Source organism: Halichoerus grypus, chromosome 1 (assembly GCF_964656455.1).
Source record: "Halichoerus grypus chromosome 1, mHalGry1.hap1.1, whole genome shotgun sequence".
Classification (NCBI taxonomy): Eukaryota; Metazoa; Chordata; class Mammalia; order Carnivora; family Phocidae; genus Halichoerus; species Halichoerus grypus.
The window spans coordinates 160163709-160183668 of NC_135712.1; the positions used below are offsets into that span (position 1 = coordinate 160163709).

Genomic DNA, 19960 nt, shown 5'->3' on the forward strand with positions numbered 1-19960 from the left:
GCGGTCTCCGAGGCTGACCGTCCCAGGCGGCCTGGCTCTTTCCCCCGGAGAGGCCGGGGAACAGCTCACCTCGGGTGCATCTGTGGACATTGGCCCTGGCGGTCCGCCAGCTCTTCGCGGTCACCTGGTGCGGCGCGGGCAGGACAGACAGGGTGAACCCAGGGCGCCGAGCTGAAGGCGGGGTGTCCTGCGGGGCAGCGCTGTGAGTGGGCCCTTCAGGCGCAGGGCTGGCAGGAGGGCAGGGGCAACCACGAGCCTTGCGATTTGTCCCCTGGGCCATGGGGACCTATGGGAGGGTTTCGAGTAGGGGCCTGACTGGGTCACATCTGGAGTTTCCAAAGATGGCTGGGACAGTGGGGAGAGGCCTGCAAAGGCTGAGGAGCCTGGTGGCCCTGGTAGCAGAGGCCTGGGCCAGGCAGGGGCAGGGAGAAGAGGTCACATTAGCTCTCCCCCCAACTCCCGGCCCTCCGTGCGCTAACAGCCGGGGCCACGGAGGCCCCTGGGTGACCGGGGCACGTGGGCCAGAGCAAGCCTTGGCGACACCTCTGTGCCCGTTGTGCATGTACTTGCCCCAGCCCTGGTGCCTGGGTCCCGCACACGCGTGTCCTGGGTCCTGCCGGGCCCGTGAACACGCGCTCCCAGCGTGTGCCCCAGACCCGCATTCCGCCACCCCTCGGTGACCCCTGTGCCCCAGTGGGAGAGGGCGGTGTCACATCCCACCCCGCGCGTCCCTCCGCAGCGGGGTCCGCGCGCCCGCGCGCCCGCGCCCTCCCCGCCGCTGCCCGCGTCCCCATTAATCACGCGCCGCTGACGGCGCCGATCTGCGCGCGGGCGGCGTGACGGGGACGGTGACGGCGGGTGACGGAGCGGGCAATCGGCGGGCGCCCATCGGCCCATCTTATCGCGCCGGCCCAGCCGCCGCCCGCCGCGCGCCGCCCATTGATCGCGCCGGGCCGGGGCCGGGGGTCAGCGCGGGCCGGGCCGGCCTGACAGGCGCATCCATCGCCGCCCAGACGCGCGCTGATGGCGGCACGGGCGGCGCGGCCCGGCCATTAATCACCGCGCCTGCCGCCGAGTGACGGGGAGGGGCGACGGGGCCAGCCGGGCCGACAGCCAGCCCCCGCGGCCGGCCCACCGCTTCCCCAGCACCCGGCCCTGCTGCGCGGCTCGCCCCGCACCCTGGGCTGCCCAGTCACCGTGCGCCGGCCTCCGGCTGGTCCCCGCGGGCCTGCCGCCCCGGGGTGAATGAGAGGGGGAGGCGTGGTGAGCACGCAGTAGGTGGGCCCAGGGGGACCCTACTCTGCTCCCTGGCGGACCCTACTCTGCTCCCCGGCGGGACGGTTTCCCAGAGACCAGAAGGGAGGGTTGGCCTGGCCGAGTGGTCGCTACTGCTTGGCAGGCACAAGGGGGCAGCCGTGTCTCCTCTCTGGCTGCTCCAGCCCTGGCTGGGCCTGGGGAGCTTGGGGGGCCCGGGGGCCCAGTGAGGGGCAGCACATGGTTTTTGCAAGTTGTGGACACCGGGGGGAAAAGCTCATGCCTTGACCGGTTCTCTCTTCCCTGCTCCGGAGCTTGTGTGGCCCTGAGCAGTCGCTGGTCCTTTGCGCCTAACAGAAGGGTCCAGCCACCTGGGATTTCCAGGCCTTTCCAAGGGCCTGCTGCCTGAGATAGCGAGGCGTGGAGCCTAGCCAGCTTCTGCCTCCTGTTGGACAAACTGTGACCTTCTCTTCTCCCAAGAGGGTCAGGAATTGGGAGCTCTTTGCTGGATTTCAGTCCATCTGGAGCGCCTGATACAGCCACACAGCACCCCCCATGGCCCCACATCCATCTAATGGGATAAGATCGCCCCCATCTTACAGATGAGGAAACCAAAGCTCAGAGGACCAGAAGGGACTAGCCTCACCAGGACCAAGGGCCAAACCCAATCAAAACCACATCCCTGTGTGCCGTGCCCCCAGAACCAGGTTGCTCCTGTCTCCCACCTGTCGCCTGTCTGGGACCCTCAAGAGCAGGACTGGCCATCGGGGGTGCCGAGAACTGCCGGGTGACCAATGTTTGCTGCTTTCCTGGCCGAAGCCTGCTGACCCTGGGGTCAGCTATGGAGGCCAGCAGGGAGTACACCCCCACCGTTGTGCAGCTGATTTATTAGAAAAACGTTTGCTAACCAAGAAGTCCCTTTCTGGTGTGACACCACCATCTATCTGTTTAGTCCTAAAAACTCAGCCGTGAGTGACGAGCGTGTCCAGGACACTCCGTGAGTGACGAGCGTGTATCCTATGAACCAACCTAGGAAGTTCATCCTAAGAGGTGTGATGGTAAGAAGACATTTGGGCTGAGAAGGAGGGGGACAAGGGGACTTCCCAGCGAGGGCTGGGGACATTGTCTTTCAGGAGCCCTTCCATTGTCTTTCAGGAGCCCTTCCAGCATTCACACGCATCTCTGCATCTCCAAGGCCATTAGCACAGAACTGGGGAGCTGGGATTTACATGCAAACCCCCTTGCCAGGAGGCCCCCAAGAGAGCCTGGGCCCAGAGCTTGGAACACCAGCCACTTCTATGACCAGCCCCCACCCTGACTCACTTTAATATTACAACAATTTTTCACGCTGGAGCTGAAATAGTGCAAAAAATGGGGCTTCTGTAATTGTTGTTAGATTGTGTGTCAGCCTGATAAGATGTAACAAATATTTTCCTCCCCACCAGGGTCTGTTTCCCTCTTGGTAATGGATGGAGAAACTTCTCATAGTCGGCGAGGGATCGGTCGTAAAAACTTCGCCTGGAAGATTAATGTAATAATCACAGGCCTTGCTGGAAAAAATAGGAGGAAAATTAAAATAACCCAACCTTCCTACCTATCCAGAACCATCTCCTTCACTGGAGCACAGATGAGCGAGATGGGCCAACTCCCTGGGCACCACCAAGGCCAAGATTCTGGAGGAGCTGGAGCAGGGGGCCTGTGACCACCCCCCCGCCGCCCCTCCTCACCCAGACTTGCTCTGGCCATCCAGGTTCCCAGAGCAGCGGGGAGGACTCTGTCCTCGCCCATGCTGGAGAGGTTTTCCAGCACCCCTGCTTCTATCCTGCTCCTCAAACCCTGTGGAAGGCTTGGGGGCTGGGGGGAGAGGTCCCGCTGGGGCAGAGCCCGCCCTGGTCCCCTGGGGCATCCGAGGCAAGTCAGCGTCCTCACACCTGCCCCTGCTGGGCCTCACCTGCCTGGTACGGAGCTCAGACCTTGAAGGCCCCGCCGCCAAGTCAGCGCAGAGGAAGGTGGTACAGCCGTAGGGGTTAGGAGCACGGCCTCTAGCCTGGCTGACTGCAAATGCCGGTTCCACCTCTAACTAGCTGACCAGCACTGAACCTGTCCCAATCTCCTGGGGCTACCGTGAGAACATGGAAGGGGATGGCTCTAGTACCCGAGAGCTCTTGCCACACCTTAGGTGTCATTCTTCTTTCCTACCGTGGCTTGGGTTGGGAGGCCAGAGGCACAGGCACAAGGACAGAGGATCTGCACAAGGACAGAGGATCTGGGCAGCCCAGGCAGGCTGCAGAGTTCAGCCCTGACTTCAGGAAGCGTCTCACCATCCCCCACCGGACCCGGTCTCCTCCCTGCCCCCACTTCCCCCAAGACCCCCATGCCGGCACCTCCCTCAGGGTCCGGGCCCACAGAAGATCCATTCTGACAACACAGATTAGCTGGGGCCTTCCTGGGGCGTGAGTATGGCCAGGGGACCCTCGGAGGGCTAGATGGACGCCCACAGCATGACCTCAGCCCTCCTGCCTGGAGTGTCCTGGACACGCTCGGGTGGATATCACTCACGGGACAACAGTTGTGCCTGCCCACAAGGCCCTCATGGCTGACTGGGATTAAAGCCCTGACTGCATCAAGATACCCATCTTGGTGGGTCCTCTCCTGTCCACGGAGAGCGCAGAGGCCCTGCGCATGTGGGCAGAGAACCAACGAGCCTTTACTGAGGCACCGCTTCTGTGGCTAAGCCGGCTGACGAGGCCTGGGCAGGGCAGAGGCAGAAAGCTGCGCTTATCCTACAGGCAAGATGCTCCGCTGTGCTGTCAGGGCTGCCACTGCCCCTTCCTCTCAAGGGGCTGAAAGCCCCACTCGGTGGACTAACATGTCAAAGGGACACAGGAGCCAACCGAAAGAGCTCTCAACAGTCAAAACTGGACCAATCTGAGCCACAGAATAATGTAGTATTGGATTATAACCCCAAGTATATGATAAATATCCCTGATCCACACTGATATAAATGATTGAGTAAATACACAAATGGGAGACAATGGGGAGAACAGATACCTCCTGTGCAGAAGAATTCCAAATAATTCATGTAGCTACCCAGCCCTCAAGAAGATGGAGCAGAGGGGCGCCTGGGTGGCTCAGTCGGTTAGGCATCTGCCTTTGGCTCAGGTCATGATCCCAGGGCCCTGGGATCGAGCCCCGGGTCAGGCTCCCGGCTCAGTTATCTGCCTCTCCCTCTAGCCTCCCCCGCTCCTCATGCATGCACTCTCTCTCAAATAAATCTTTAAAAAAAAAAGGGGAGGGGGATGGAGCAGAACTCCCCAGCCTTACATGTGGGCTGCTTAGTGACTCCTTCCAAAGAGGACACCATGGAGGATGCACACGACACCCAGGTGACTGCGGCCAGCCATCAACAGGGGGAGGTCACACGGATACGCGAACCCTCAGTGCGGTGTGATGGCGATGGCACTGCACCTCGGTGGTCTGCCACCAAGAACCCAAAACCCTGGGTGACCACGAGAAACCCATCAAACCAACCCGCTGCGGGATATTCAACAGAACACCTGACCAGCACGCCTCTTTCCGTCAAGGTAGAAAAAACAAGGAACTGTCCTAGCCAAGAGCAACTGAAGGAGGGCATGATGGCTAAACGTGACGTGGCATCCTGGGCGGGATCCTGGGACAGATGAGGCCGCTCAGTAACCCAGGGGAGGTGAGTAGGGTACAACAACACATTAACTTCGGCTCATTAGCTGGGACAATGTGCCATACCAGCCCTGTGGGATATTAACAGTAAGCAAAGCGGCATGAGGTGTATGGGAACTCCCTGTACTATCTTCACAACAATTCTGGAAATCTAAAATTATTCTAAAATACAAAGTTTATTTTTAAAAAAATTAAGAGAGAGAGACAGGTCATCAAAATAACCTACAAGGATTTATTAGAAAACATGCCAGGTGAGGCAGGGTTCCTTCAAAGCAACCGCAGGAGAAGTTACGGTAATTTAAAAAGCAACACTTTCCACACTGAGCTGGTGCTGACCGCCGTGGCCGGAGGGCACAGAGCCCAAAGCGCAGGGGGAGCCTCCTGCTCGCACGCGGCACCCAGCCAGGCACGCCCGGAGTCTCTCCAGAACACCTCAGCTGTCTTCACTTCATGTACTTATCCTGCTGGTCAGCCAGGATTTTGGCTGAGGACTTGGCATCGTAGAAGAGCTCACTGATTTCCTCGACGTGCTCTTTCTCGATACTGTCCTTCCCATTGATCTTAGCCAGCAAGTTGGCCGGGGTCAGCAGCTGCACCGAGTACCTAGAGTGACAGGGGCCAGGGCAGGGGTGAGACGGGGCCACGGGTGGGAGCCCCCTCACCACACCGGCAAGACCTGCCGTCATGACCCCATCAGAGGAGGGAAGTCACCAGCACGACACATCCTAGCCCCACATCTCTGTCAGTCTAGTTCTCTGTAACAGCAGTAACTACACTGCTAGTTCAAAGAGACCACAGGGGCACCTGGCTGGCTCAGTCGGTTAAGCGTCTGACTCTGGATCTCAGCTCAGGTCTTGATCTCAGGGTCGTTGAGTTCAAGCCCCATGCTGGGCTCCACACTGGGCGTGGAGCCTACTTACAAAAGTAAATAAGGGGCGCCTGGGTGGCTCAGTCGTTAAGTGTCTGCCTTCGGCTCAGGTCATGATCCCTGGGTCCCCGAAGCCTATTTCTCCCTCTCCCACTCCCCCTGCTTGTGTTCCCTCTCTTGCTGTGCCTCTCTCTGTCAAATAAATTAATAAAATCTTAAAAAAAAAAAAGTAAATAAAATAAAATCTTTAAAGTTGGGGGGGGAACCACAAACTGGTGTACACAGGCGCAGGCCAGAAATGCTAAGGCCCAGACCGGGACACTGCCCACAGCAGGTAAATGAACACACAGCCAACTAAAAGCACGTTCCCCCTGCAAAGGCACAAAACTCTGGGAGTTTTTAGAGCACCGCTCCACCCAAATAAAACAGCTTGCAGTTCTGCTTCAACCTTGGAGCAAGGAACAGACTCAAAGGGAAACAGAAATAGGGACTGGGGTCATGACTTCACAAGCACTAAGAGGGACATCCTGCAGGCAGCTGGCTTCGGACCACTGGTGAACAGTCAGGAGAGCAAATCTGTCTTCCCCCTCCCTGCCCACCTCAGCCTGGAGAAGAGCCCCACGGGAGGGGCCGAGCACAGCCTGGCCAGTGAGCCGTCTGCCTTGGACCCTGATCTCGGGATTGTCTGTTGCCTCCACCAAGAAGGCTGTCAAGCTCTCCACACAGGAGCATCTGCTACAGGACAAGGGGACCTAACCTGTTACTCTAGCTCTATGAGCATCATCACCTGAATATAACGCATTCTAAATCACAGTGCCCAGGACAAGACCCATCATAGCAATGAGGGCAGACATGGTCCTATGCCCTAGGAGAGGGATCTGCCTTTATGTCCCAGGGCCCTCCGGTGGCCCCACTGGGCCCTTGGGCAGGCACCAGCAGGTGGGGAGCAGCTCCGGGCAGACGCACTCACCTCAGAGTTGTCTTGGTACCGATCTCCCCCAGGTGGTTCAGTGCCTCCTCACTGATGTTGATTCCTTCTGTCTGGGCTCGGATTTTAATGATCTTTTGGAGGAGAAAGACCATGATCAACAGTGACTGACCTCAAGTGTCCCCTTTATCAAGTTCTTTAAAAACGACTTTGTCCCATGTGTCTTGTCCTGCATCATCAGTGCTGAAGAGGCCCAAACCCGGGCTGGAGGGGCAGAGAGCTAGCCTCCGCCCAGGACTTCTGGCCTGGCACACCTCGGGGCTCCAGCCACACCACGTTCTGTGTGAACAGCTTACAGCCTGGGCTCACAGTGACTAGAAGGCAGCTGGTACCCCTGGAGGTGTGCGCCAGGGTAGCTCAGCCCCTGCCTCCCCAGCCTCCCTAATGCAGTTCCTAGATCTGGAGAACACAGGCCCCTCCGAAACCTGCCAGGGCTCCCTCCAGGGCTCTAACCTTCCTCCCCAGCATGGGCACCACCACCTATAAGCACTCAGGCAAGAAGAGACATTTTTTATTTGCTTGATAAATACGATGGTTAAATAAATCAAAAAAGTTACTTTTAAAGATTTACCAGCCCTCATAACATCACTGGGAGATATCTAATCTATCACGAAGAGGCTGACGCTTGTTGCAGTGTGAAGATCCTGGTGAAGCCGAGGGGAGGCGGGCTGGCGGCGGGGCCGCTGTAACACACATGGCCCCGGGATCCTGCAGGCGCACCAGCACTGAGTGATAAGGGGCAGCCGGGATAATGATGTTGTGTGTTGGGGAGCCGAGATAACTCGAGGACTTCGAGCCTCATATAATACAGGAATTTTTCACTTTGGCAGCTTCGTAAACAAGATATCAAGAAGCCCTTGTTTAAATTAAAGCCATAAAAACACCCAAGGTAGAGGAATAGGAAATGGGAAAGACTGAGCCCCCAGCTAAAGCCTTGCAAGGGGAAGAGAGGGACCAGAGGTTCAGGAGCCAGACTCTGAATTCACACCGGCCCTGAGGCTCTGAGGCAGAGACCCACTGGGGCAGGACACTCAGCGTCTGGGAACTCCGGTGAGGGCACCTCGCATGTCAGCTGCCGTGAATGGGGAAAGTCGTGCTCCGGAGGAAAGCCAGGTCTCACAGAACTGTTCAAGGGCAGAGGCCAAGGTAGACGAGGCTGCACGAGCCAGGGCAGGTGGCACGTCTGCCGCAGGCCGCTGGTGCCGCAGGGCAGAGGGCAGGTGCTCGCAGGGAAGTTCCATCTGGTCCAAAGAGACTCAAAACTTAGACTTCTGTATGAGATGTCCCAATTTCTAAATGTTGGCAACTTGTTTGAGTCACTCACAATCACAGCACTGGCTACATAGAACTTTCCATTCAGCCAGTGGGCTGCCAGCTATGACCTCTGTCAAAAGACTCTTAGCTTGTGCATGAGGAGTTCCACTGTCCAGGGCCCAAAGTTAAATGTAGCCGAGGCGAGGGAAGTTACTGGATAGGCCTAAGGATGGCACAAAAAAGAGCAGGAAGAGAGATCCCTGCTCCCGGCTCCAACCACAGGAGTCCCCTCTGACCACACCAGCCAGAGTCAGAGAGGTTTGTGCTCTAACAGAAAAGGGCTTTGCCCTGACAGCTGGGGATTAAGGAAACCTCCAGGTCCTGCCAAGAAAAATGTCCTCCGGGGGACTTCGGAAACTCTAGGGAGATGCAAATACTGAATCCGAGAGCCTGGTCAAGGGGAGAGCTTTAGCCCAGAGCACCTGGCCTTCAGCAAGTTGCACAGCATTCAGAGTCGGGCTTCAGGAATGTCAGGGCCACTCTGCTCTCACTCTCTCTCTCTCGAGAGCAGGTCAGAGCAATCCCAGGAGCTCCTGTTTCAGACTGCTCGGAAACGGACAGTTCATAAATTAGATCTTTAATCATTTAATAACCTGCAGGGATAGTTTATGAGGGTGTCGGCACTGATGGCAGAGTATACAAGTTACATTTACTTTGTTTTTTTAAAAACCTACCCAGGCTCCAGTAAAAATGCTGAGGTTATCCCGTGAGCCCATCAGAACAAAGCAAAGCGCGTCCTGGCAGCTGCTGTGACCTCTGCTCACCCTCCTGACTGAGCCAAGAAGGGAACCAGCCCAGGACCCAGAAGCACAGTGCAGAACTTTCCAGGAGAGCTCAGACCCTGTGCTCCAGGGTCGAATGGAGGCAACAAAGGTGAACTGGCTCTGAGTGGGGTCCCAGCTCCGCAGCTTATCTCTGTGACCACAGGACCTTTGTAGTTCGGGAGCCTCAAAGCCTGGTTACTGGGAGCTGCGGTAAGGCCCCCAGCGGGTAATGGTGAACACCTGTAAGCCATTAGTAGCTGTAATAACTGCTCTGGGACAAAGGATGGCCAGCCCGGTCCCCTCCCTCAGTTACTGTCACTCAGTCCTCACAACAACCTGGAAAAGAGAGAACAGACCTTCCAGAGGACAAAGAAGGCCAAGGATCACAGAGGTGTGCCAGTGGCTCAAGTCACTCGGCCACAAAGCATCTCAAGCGGGTGGGGCTGCCTCTCCTGGCAGGATGACACGGGGCTCCTGTCCCCACAGTAAGGATGGGGGGGCAACCAACTTTTCCTTTGCTTCTGCCTCTGCTTCTGTTCAGTGAATGCCTTGGCTTCAACCTAGCATTCATCCAGGAGCCGGAGACCACGATCTGGTGCCAGGGCCCCGGCCATGGACACCGTGTCCCCAACGGTGCGCCCGTGGCCGCCCTGCACTCTTACGGCTCTGGTGGTCCCCAGCTCCCTACATCACCATGGCACTGGCGGGCGCTGGCCGGGCTGGGGGGGGCGGCCAGGGAGTGCCCCGGAGAGGCCCTCAGAGCTCCAAAAGGAAAGGCCCCTCACAAACTGCCACAGGGAATCCACCCCCAACTGAGCTATGTCTAGCAGGTGGGAGCTAGTGGCCCAGTGAGGAAGAACATGGGCTTCCGGACCAGGCAGCCTGGACTCCGGTTTGTCAGTCCTGTCACTTACTGGCCACCGACAAGCTTTATGAACTTGGGCAGACGAGTGGGCCTGAGTCTCTGCGTCCTCATCTTTAAGAATGACAGTGATAACAGCTCTCCCACCTCACAGGTAATGGGGGGCAAATGGAATCACATTGGCTCAGTGTGTCCACAGGCCCAGCATGACATCCAACAAAGAGGGCCTGTGCTCTGTGAGAGGAGAGGGTCCAGGCAGGGCCCGCTGAGACATCAGTGCAGCCCTGGTCCACCTGATCTGTGGCCACATGGACCCCGCAGTGAGAGACCTACGCCAGCAGCGAGACTCTCTGGCACAGGGTGGGCCGGGCAAGGCCACAGCACAGCAGTGCTGCCCCACTGGGACACCAACCTAGGGCGCAGCCCACCGCTGAGCACGTGGCCTGGGCTCCGCACCCAGGGCTTGCCACTCAGGGACTGAGCCATACACAGGAAGAGAGGGGATCAAGCACTACCTGGCAGTACCAGGAAGAGGACTAGAAATTCTAAGTGTAAAGTGCCTGGGCACGTGGTACTCCAACTCCAGATCAAGCAAGAGACGAACGCTGTGGGGAGAGCTGGGACGGTGCCCCTTGGGGTAAGGCCCGACAGCAGACACCTGCTTCATTTCCCATCCTCAGGCCTAACGCAAATCCAGCTCGCACAGAATTCTGAGCATACACTGTGTCAGGTACACCTCCTTCAGCCTCTTATAGGTTAGTTTTAGGACCACCACTTCCAGGTGCCCCTCTAAATTGTGTGACCCTGCTTCACCATCATCTCTATGGCCTCCACAGCCCCCAGGAGACCTGCCACTAGTCACACTGGTTGCAGCAGATAGGCTCTCGACCCCTCCAGGTTCTGTGCCCTTTTGGAGCCAGCCTGCTGTGGGTTCTGGTGGGACGGAGCACTTGGCTTTGCCTACTCAGCAGAAAAGGCCTCGGACAGGGCCTGGCCTAGACACCAAGAGTGACTGCTAAATCATATCTTATTGCCTCTGTCCTACAGCTGGTGGCCTCCCTAATGGCTGTCATCAAGTTGATTTTTTCACTATCCCTTTCCTAAAGTTTATCAGAATGCATGTAGTAGAAGAGACAACAGCCAGGACCTACAGACCTTAGCTGAGGTTTGGGGATACCTCAGGCAACGTCTCATCAGCCCACCCATCTTTCGGACGGGAGGACTGAAGCCCCAGAGTACTATGACTTGCCCAAGTCCAGCAGCTAAGTGCCAGGATGGTGGTGGGAGCCAGGTCTGCTCCGTGGATACCTTTCTGCACAGCATCAGGGAACGCTAGGAGTAAATGGGGGGAGAAGAGGGAAGGGCGGGGGAAGGGAGGCTCACCTGTTTCATTTCCTGTGGGGTATACAGCATGGTCCGGATGATCATTACGCGGTCCAGAAGGTCAAGAGGGATGCCATGAGGAGAGGTGATGTCTTCAGTACCCCTGCAAGGGCCAAAATGATCACATCACCCAGGCCTCTCTGAGACCAGAAACTGGATACTGGAAACATGGCTGAGGTACTCACAATGATAAAGCAGGCAATTCACATCCTGAGTCAACCCATGACCACAGAGTGAACCAACTAACATTCAGGTGGCATCAAAAACAACTTCATTATTTTAGCAAATGTCAATACAATAGGAAATTTGGGAAAGAGGAAAAAAAAGGCCACCTAAAATCCTATTAAAAATATTCATATAGATATTTACCAAATTTTCATATAGATGTCTTTATAAATCACACCAAGTGTGTAGATTTTTTTTGCTTTTGTCCATGCTGCTTCAGTCTTAATAACCCATCAAGGGGGCACCTGGGTGGCTCAGTCAGTTAAGTGTCTGCCTTCTCAGGTTGTGATCCCAGGGTCCTTCCTGGGATGGAGCCCCACAACCCCACATCAGGCTCCCTGCTCAGTGGGGAGTCTGCTTCTCCCTCTGCCTCTGTCCTCCCCACTGCTCGTGCAGGCACGCACTCTCTCTCTCAAATAAATAAACAAAATCTTAAAAAAAACAATAATCCATCAAGTATTTTCCTTAACCCAAACTGTGGGGCATTTAGGTAGTTTCCAACTGTTGCTATTATTAATGATGTTTATTAAACAATTTGATGCATACAGCCACAAACATTTCCTCAGCAACTCTCAGAGTACCTGCTACAATCCTGAATATGTTTGAATGAATGAGTGAACTAATTTCCACAGCTACATGAGTGATCTGATCTCAGTGCATTGTAACCAGCACAGGGTATTCTAATTCTTAAACATTTTGCTGCTTTAATGGTTTAGAAAAAGAAAGGGTGACACTTTGTTTGAATTTACATTTCCTTGATTATTAGTGAATCATTTGAATGTTTCCCTTAGATCCATTAATTATTTTCTTGCCTTTTGGGAACTGTCTAATCATGTCCTTTGTGCCTATTTTTCTCTCGAATCCTTAGCCAAGCCATAGGAAGAGCGGCCCGGGAGGGAGCCCTGCCAACCCGTGAGGCCATGAGACACCAGCTGCCCAGCAGGAGGCATGCCGAGCAGAGCTGGTAGCACACAAGGTCGGCTTCGGCCGCTGTGTCTGAAAGCCCAACGTGCTATGCTGTGCGCTCCTGCCTCAGCCTCCGAGAGTCGCAGCAGCAGCTCAATGTCAGCACTGACTCTGGCATTCCTAAACTTACGCCAGACTGCAGAGTCTATGGGGTCATAACTCATCAGTAGAAAAGAGAATAAGGCAGGTCATTTGGATTTAGTTGTTAATACGACCAGTTTCAAATATAAGTGAGCATTCAAGAAATACAACTTCAGTAAAGAAATCTAGCTGTTGAAATTCTATCCAGGGACGCCTGGGTGGCTCAGTCGTTAAGCGTCTGCCTTCAGCTCAGGTCATGATCCCGGGGTCCTGGGATCGAGCCCCGCATCGGGCTCCCTGCTCGGCAGGAAGCCTGCTTCTCCCTCTCCCACTCCCCCTGCTTGTGTTCCTTCTCTCGCTGTGTCTCTCTCTGTCAAATAAATAAATAAAATCTTAAAAAAAAAAAATAATTCTATCCAGTTGAAGTATAAATGTATACTTATTGCAAGCATAAAATGCTCTGATGCACATTACAACAGGATGCTAAGTGAAAGAAGCCAGTCATAAAAGGGCAGATATTGTAGGATTCCACTGGTAGGGAATACCTAGAAAAGGAAAATTCATAGACACAGAGTACAGTGGAGGTTACCCAGGGCTCGGGGAAGGGGAAAATGGGACTCACTGCTTAATGGGCACAGAGTTTCTGTTTGGAGAGACAGGAAAGTTTTTAAGACAGGTGGTGGGCATGGTTGTACAACTCTGTGAATGCGATTAATGCCACTGAACTGTACACTTAAAAATAACTAAAATTGCAAATTCCGTTATAGCAATTTTCCCAAAATAAAAACAATTCAAAGAAAGAATAAAATGCTACATTTAATGAGTAACTGTTAAATCTAACATGAAAAAACAACTAAGACCTTTTAAAATAAATAGGGAAATAGACTGGTAGCAAATATAAATATTAAGATAACTTTAGAGAAAACAAATCTTTTCCACCAAAAAATATTTCTAAAATAACAAGGAAGAATTATAAAGATTAAATTCTATCATGATTCAACTCTCAGTATTTGGAATGCTTACAATCTTTACATTCAACAAAATAACCTTTGAAAACCACAATTAATTTTTAGGTATCTAATTCTGTTTAGGTGATAAGTTTGGTTTTTTTAAGTTCTATTTTGGATTTTTCTTGAGAATTCTTTAAAAGATCTCAACTTTGCCATGTTAAAATATCCCAAACTCGGAAGAATGAAGGGGGGGAAATCGGAGGGGGAGAAGAACCATTAGAGACCATGGACTCTGAAAAACAAACTGAGGGTTCTAGAGGGGAGGGGGTTGGGTGGATGGGTTAGCCTGGTGATGGGTATTGAGGAGGGCACGTTCTGCATGGAGCACTGGGTGTTATGCACAAACAATGAATCATGGAACACTATATCTAAAACTAATGATGTAATGTATGGGGATTAACATAACAATAAAAAAATAAAAAAAAAAATATCCCAAACTCTGTAACATTCGTGGTAAATCATCTTCAATTCAGACATAATAACAAAGACAAAAAGTCTGAAGAAGAAAAGGTTAGGGGCGCCTGGGTGGCTCAGTTGGTTGAGCGTCTGCCTTCGGCTGGGATCATGACCCAGGGTCCTGAGATCGAGTCCCACATCAGGCTCCCTGCTCAGAGAGGAGACTGCTTCTCCCTCTGCCTGCCGCTCCCCCTGCTTGTGCTCTCTCTATCTCAAATAACTAAATAAAATCTTAAAAAAAAAAAAAGAAAAGAAAATTCTTAAAAAAAAAAAAAGAAGAAAAGGTTAGGAGAAAAATGAAGTACTCTCTAACCAAACTTCAAAATTTCTCATGGGGGCTCAGCAAACGAGTGGGCCAGCAGCAAACCACCAGCACGAAAGAGGAGGCCCTGGGTCTCCACAAGGTCAGCCTGAATGAGTGAACTTACATGAAGATACTGAGTGAACTTATGTGAAGATGAGACACGACAGAGAGCTTCAAGACAGATTATATGCTTCTGATCAACATTTAAATATGGTATTAGGACATGTGGGAGAGACTTGACTACTATAGAAATTAATGAGGACACATGCTAAGAGATATGTAAATCAACAAAACAGAATATTGCGATGCTCTTTGTCCAGGGAGATGGTGTTGTACTAGTTGCCCCTCCACTGAGTTGGCTGAAACAAAGAATTTATTGTGTATGGAACACAGGAAAGTTTGTATGATTGCCTCCTTAAATACAGAAGATACTCAAAAGAGAAAATTGCATAAATTTTGATATTAAGAACCAAGTATCCTTCCACTCCTGAAATGAGTTGATTTGCAGATAACCTACAAATTCTTTTTTTTTTTTTTTAAGATTTTATTTATTTAGGGGCGCCTGGGTGGCTCAGTCATCAAGCGTCTGCCTTCAGCTCAGGTCATGATCCCGGGGTCCTGGGATCGAGCCCCACATCGGGCTCCTTGCTCAGCAGGAAGCCTGCTTCTCCCTCTCTCACTCCCCCCGCTTGTGTTCCCTCTCTCGCTGTGTCCCTCTCTGTCAAATAAATAAATAAAATCTTTAAAAAAAAAAAAAAGATTTTATTTATTTGGGAGAGAGTGAGCGAGAGAGCACAAGCGGGGGGGGGGGGGCAACAGAGGGAGAGGGAAAAGCAGACTCCCCACTGAGCAGGGAGCCTGATGTGGGGCTCGATCCTAGGACCCTGGGATCATGACCCGAGCCGAAGGCAGATCTCAACCAACTGAGCCACGCAGGCGCCCCTAACCCACAAATTCTGGAGCGAAAGGGCATCTTTATTTTTCTCCAACCTTTCCAATAAAGTTGTTCACCAAGACGCAGAACTCTTTTTGTTTCAGATGCAGAACTTCACTGCTTTTTTCAGATTTTTTTTTCTTTAAATTTAATTTGATGTTTCCTTTTTTATGCAAAAAAAAAAAAGAAAAATTCTTACAGTTTTGAATCCACAAAACTAAAAATTTAAACAAAAAGGTCCACTTAAAGACTGCCAAGTATTTTTCAGGAATTAAAGCCGAAACATTTGTCCAAGCTATGAAACTTAGGTACAAAGTTTCTTTTAGAAAACATATTAGTAAAAAATAGTTTCTGGGATTCTATTCTGCAAAAATCCCACAAAAGGGTCTGTCCCATCACTTGCTAAGTGGGCGAGGGAACGGAAGCCCCTATTTACCAGTGCTCCTCTGGGGTGGGGGGTGAGCCCAGAAGGAGCTCTCAGTGCAGAGCAATCACTGTCTGACAAGGCTGCCATAACTGTCAGATTAGATTATAAAATTGCTAATAATAAACTGCAATAATTACATTTTGGCTAAAATTGCAGATTTATTCTTGTACCCAGAGGCTCCTTTCTGGCTTTGGTGTCAGCCCAATATTGATTTCACCATTAGGCCATTTGACAATTGTTCCAACTGTGTTAATGCCGTACCTCTTCCAGACATATAGTTTTGGGCTGTGATGCCACAGACGTAATTCTCCTTGGAATCCAATATGGTCTATCTGCAGGAACAAGGTCACTGCACTTCTAGAAATGTATCCTATAGCTACACTTACAAGTGCAAAGGGTTGACTCAATTGTGAACATTTCCATCTTACTATAATTCAGGGTTCCTCCGCTGACACTTTTGACATTGTGGACCAAATAATTTTTGTAGGGGCTTCTCCTGTGCATTGTAGGATGTTCAGCAGCATCCCTGGCCTCTACCCACCAGATGCCAGTAGCACCCAAAGTCGTGACAAGTCACAACATCCCCAGCTGAGAATCACTGCCTGACTGCTTCTTTATATAACCCCGTGGCTGCAGGGACACAGATACCACAAAGCTTTTCTGATGACAGGAGACGCAGTGGAGAACACCTCTCTGGGTAATGTGAAGGGTAACTCCCCTAAGTCCACTGCACCCTGGCTCAGTGGACACAGGCAGAGTGCTAAGAAGAAAACCATTTGCTTTTCTGATGAGGCTGCTGAGACGATTCACTGAAGAACAAATGGTCCTGGGACAGCCGGACATCTACATGTAAAGGAGTGAAGCTGGACACACCTCTTCCTTAGACTATACACAAAATTAACCACAAATGATCATAAACCTAAATGTAAGGGCTAAAACTACAGAACTCTTAGAAGAGATCACAGGTGTAAATCTTTGTGACCTTAAATGGTTTTTCGGATATGAGCCCAAAAAACACAAGCAACTAAAGAAATAACAGAAAAACTGGACTGCATCAAAACTTAAAGACACTATCAAGAAACTGAAAAAACCACCCACAGGATGGGAGGAAAGTATTTGCAAATCATACATCTGGTACAGGTCTAGTATCAGAATACATAAAGAATTCTTAGAACTCACTAATAAGAAGACAACCCGAATAAAAAAAAATGGGCAAATGAGAGTAACAGACAATTCTTCCCAGAAGATATACAAATGGCTGAGAAACACACGAAAAGATGCTCAAAATCAATAGCCAAATGCAAATCAAAACCACTGTGAACTACCACCTCACACCCCCTTGGAAGGCCAGACTATAAACGACTGTAGTAAGTGTCGTCTAGGATGTGGAGCAACTGGACCCCTCAGCCACTGCTGGTGAGAATGGTGGAGCCACTGTGGAAAGCAGTCTGGCAGTTCCTTGAAAGGTTAAAAAGAATTCCCATCGGACCCAATAATTCCACTGATAGGTTATGTCCCCAAGAGAAATAAAAACCGAAGTCTACATAAAAAGTTGTACACAGATGTTCAGGGCAACATTATTCATAAGAGCCACAGAGTAAAAACAACCCAATAACTCAATGTCCATCAACTAATTAACGGGTCAGTGTATTATTAAATATTCCACATTTTGGAATACTATTCAGCCTGAAAAACCAATAAACACTGACACGGTTTACAACACGGATGGATCTTGAAAACATTATGCTCCGTGAAAGAAGCCAGGCACAAAAGAGCACAGGTCGTGTGGTGCCGTTTATATGAACTGTCCAGGGAAGGTGAACACAGAGAGAAAGTAGATGAATGGCTGCCAGCGGCTATGGGGAGCGGGGAGGGGGGAAAACAGTTGGGGGGTGAGGCGTGGCAGCAGGATAACTATTGACGGGTATAGGATTTCTTTCTGGGGTGACGAAAATGTTCTAAAATGGACAGTGGTGATGGTTGCACAACTTTGTGACTATACTAAAAACGACTGAATTGTACACTTTAGACGGGTGAATTATACTGTATGTGAATTCTATCTCCATAAAGCTGTTTTCTTAAAATGTACCATCTTCTGCCACAGGAATACACTGAATGGAGACTACACTGCTTCTTAAGTCTTGCTCTTTGGTGCAACAGAGTGACTTGTGGAGAGAAACTCCCACAAAGATTCCTTAACCCCAGGGAGCTATTCCCCACAGGAAAAGAAGACCTCTTAAGTTTGGGGAGCTGGGATCAAGGCCAGGCTCTCCTTTAATGGCTGAGGGTCCTGGCACAGAAGGGACTTGAGGGTGGCAAGGGAGGGTGGAGCCCATGCAGCTGCACCACCCCTGGCGCCCAGGGGCGTTCTCTCTTCCCAGGAGGAGCCTGAGGCCTCAAGGTGCTCCTGCAGGAATGGCTACCCTGCCCTGTGCACAGAGACATGACCTAGAGGAAGAGGGGGCAGTTGGCACTTTCACAGCCACTCCCTGACAGAGGCGGCAGCGACCTGCACCAGCTCAGCCCCCCACCACCCCCCACACTGACCAGAAACAGTGCGGGAGAACAGGGGTGGCAGGAGCTTTAGAGCCAGCCAACCCCCAGGCTTGTGGCCTACTCACGTCACCTCCCATGGGAGTCTGGAAATGAGGTCACCTGCCCACAGAATCGTCAGGTGCAGGAGATTACATGGGGTGACCTACGTAGAGTACTGTGGACAGTTTCGGGCACAGAGGAAGCCCTCAGTTACAGGTAGCTCCCTCCCTCCTCTTCCCTTTCGAGCTCTGGAGGTCAGATATGGTTCTGAAGGGCAAGGACGCTCAACAGCTCCCTCCAGGAGTAAAGTCTATTGGGAAGCAAGTCAGATGTGCCGACACTGTGCCAATATTCCAGAAATTTCATCACTTCACATCTAAACCAAATCTTGTGGGAGCATGAGCTCTGAAGTCCAACACCCTAGATTCAAACCCCAGCCTTACTTCTGAGCTGTATGACCTTGGCCAAGTCCCCTATCGTGGTGGAGCCTCAGTATCCTCATCTGAACAGTGAGAACACCAGTCCCTTCCTCGGTAAGTTGAGGTGTGACCAGCAGTGTGCACAGAAGGAACTCCTCAATACATGTTGGCTATTATTTTTATTGTTGCTAATTTCACATTAGTCTCAGCACCACAACAAAATCCCTACCAGCTACCAGCGCTTCGCACCAAAACCTTCATCTAGAGCATACAACCCAGTTCTGGTTGCTTCAGCAGGGCTGCAGAAAGCATCACACGCTGAGCATCTTCCTCCCACTGCGGTCTGGCAGCAGTGGGCAGCCACAGCCTCTAGCAGCCCTTGATGAAATCCGTCTGGGGCCACTGGGGCCAAGTTTCCCAGGTTTCAGGCTGACCAGAGCTCCATCCCCACTGGGCATGCTCTGAGTTCAGAACCATCTTCCTGTGTACTTTTTTCCTGGGTGGGACGGGTCTGAGAGAAGGTACTCTGAGGCCTAAGAGTCTGCTCCTGTCAGAAGCTGGCATCTGCTGGGTTGGGTTATCTGCTGTGAGGGAGCGGAGCCTGTTGGCAGAGCTCCCCAGCAGGGGGCACCATCAGTCCAGGCTGAGCCTTTCACCAACTTTCAGACTGAAGCCAGGCCTGACCAAAGCAAGCAGAAGTCCAGCAAAGCTACAGGGTCTGGGCGGCAGGGATGCCAGGCTCACCAGGCACCAGGCCACATACCGGGCTTCCAGAGGCTGCCCAGGTAGCCAGCTCCTCTCACCAACGCTGGCCTGGCCCTGGAACAAGCTGCCTTCTCCCCAAGAATGCAGAAAACACCTGTGATGATGATCTTGTTAAGACATCAGTACAGGGATTCAAAGAGTAACTACAAGCTGCTGCCACATGAACTTGAATCATGTAGGCAAATCCTAATTCTGAGCCAGAGCGATCACCTGAGAGGGGAGCTGCCCCGGAGCCAGCAGCATAGCTTTGGAACACTCTCAATGGAGACAAAACTCTGTCAAGAGCCAGCTAAAGTCCTGCATGTGACCCACCATCATTCAGAGGCAAGTCTAGGTGAATAGCAATTTGGGTTCCTAACTTGGTCTGGCTCCAGCCCTGTACTGAAATACTCATGGGCCTTAGGGTCTCTTTCCAGATTCCTACCACCCCTGCTGCCAGGAACACACAGCCCCCAGAGCTCTATTCTCCCACACTACTCCCCGGCAGGCTTGAAAAGGGCTCTTCACCACTCTGCTTTGTGCCCCAGCATTCAAACCGGAGCACAGAAAACCAAAGAGCAAGAAAACTACCAAGTACAGGGCCCTTGAGAGCTGGGAAGACAGTGTGTTCTCTGGGGCTCATCTGCTCATTTGCAGAGTACTCAGGAGAAGAAGAACCGCAAGAAAGAACCCCCCACCCAGCCCTGGGCCCATCCTGGCAGGGTGA

At 52.1% G+C, this 19960-nt stretch overlaps 1 protein-coding gene, 1 long non-coding RNA gene and 1 pseudogene across 2 annotated transcripts in view; 2 read left to right on the forward strand and 1 right to left on the reverse strand.

The window, feature by feature from the left end:
• Positions 1-869: 869 nt before the first annotated feature.
• Positions 870-2851, forward strand: LOC118526953 (uncharacterized). Its single transcript, XR_004912896.2, has 2 exons — positions 870-2312; positions 2700-2851. It is a non-coding gene; the product is annotated as an uncharacterized LOC118526953 (long non-coding RNA).
• A 2314-nt stretch (positions 2852-5165) lies between these two features.
• RUVBL1 (RuvB like AAA ATPase 1) overlaps positions 5166-19960 on the reverse strand; it is a 41902-nt gene continuing 27107 nt past the window's right edge. The window contains exons 9-11 of the mRNA XM_078074370.1: positions 11133-11235; positions 6792-6883; positions 5166-5556 (exon numbers count right to left, since the gene is read on the reverse strand). Coding sequence (XP_077930496.1) covers positions 5397-5556; positions 6792-6883; positions 11133-11235 — 355 coding nt within the window. The 3' untranslated portion in view covers positions 5166-5396. The remainder of the gene's footprint in view (positions 5557-6791; positions 6884-11132; positions 11236-19960) is intronic.
• On the forward strand, positions 14088-14740 carry LOC118526933 (U6 snRNA-associated Sm-like protein LSm3 pseudogene; annotated as a pseudogene).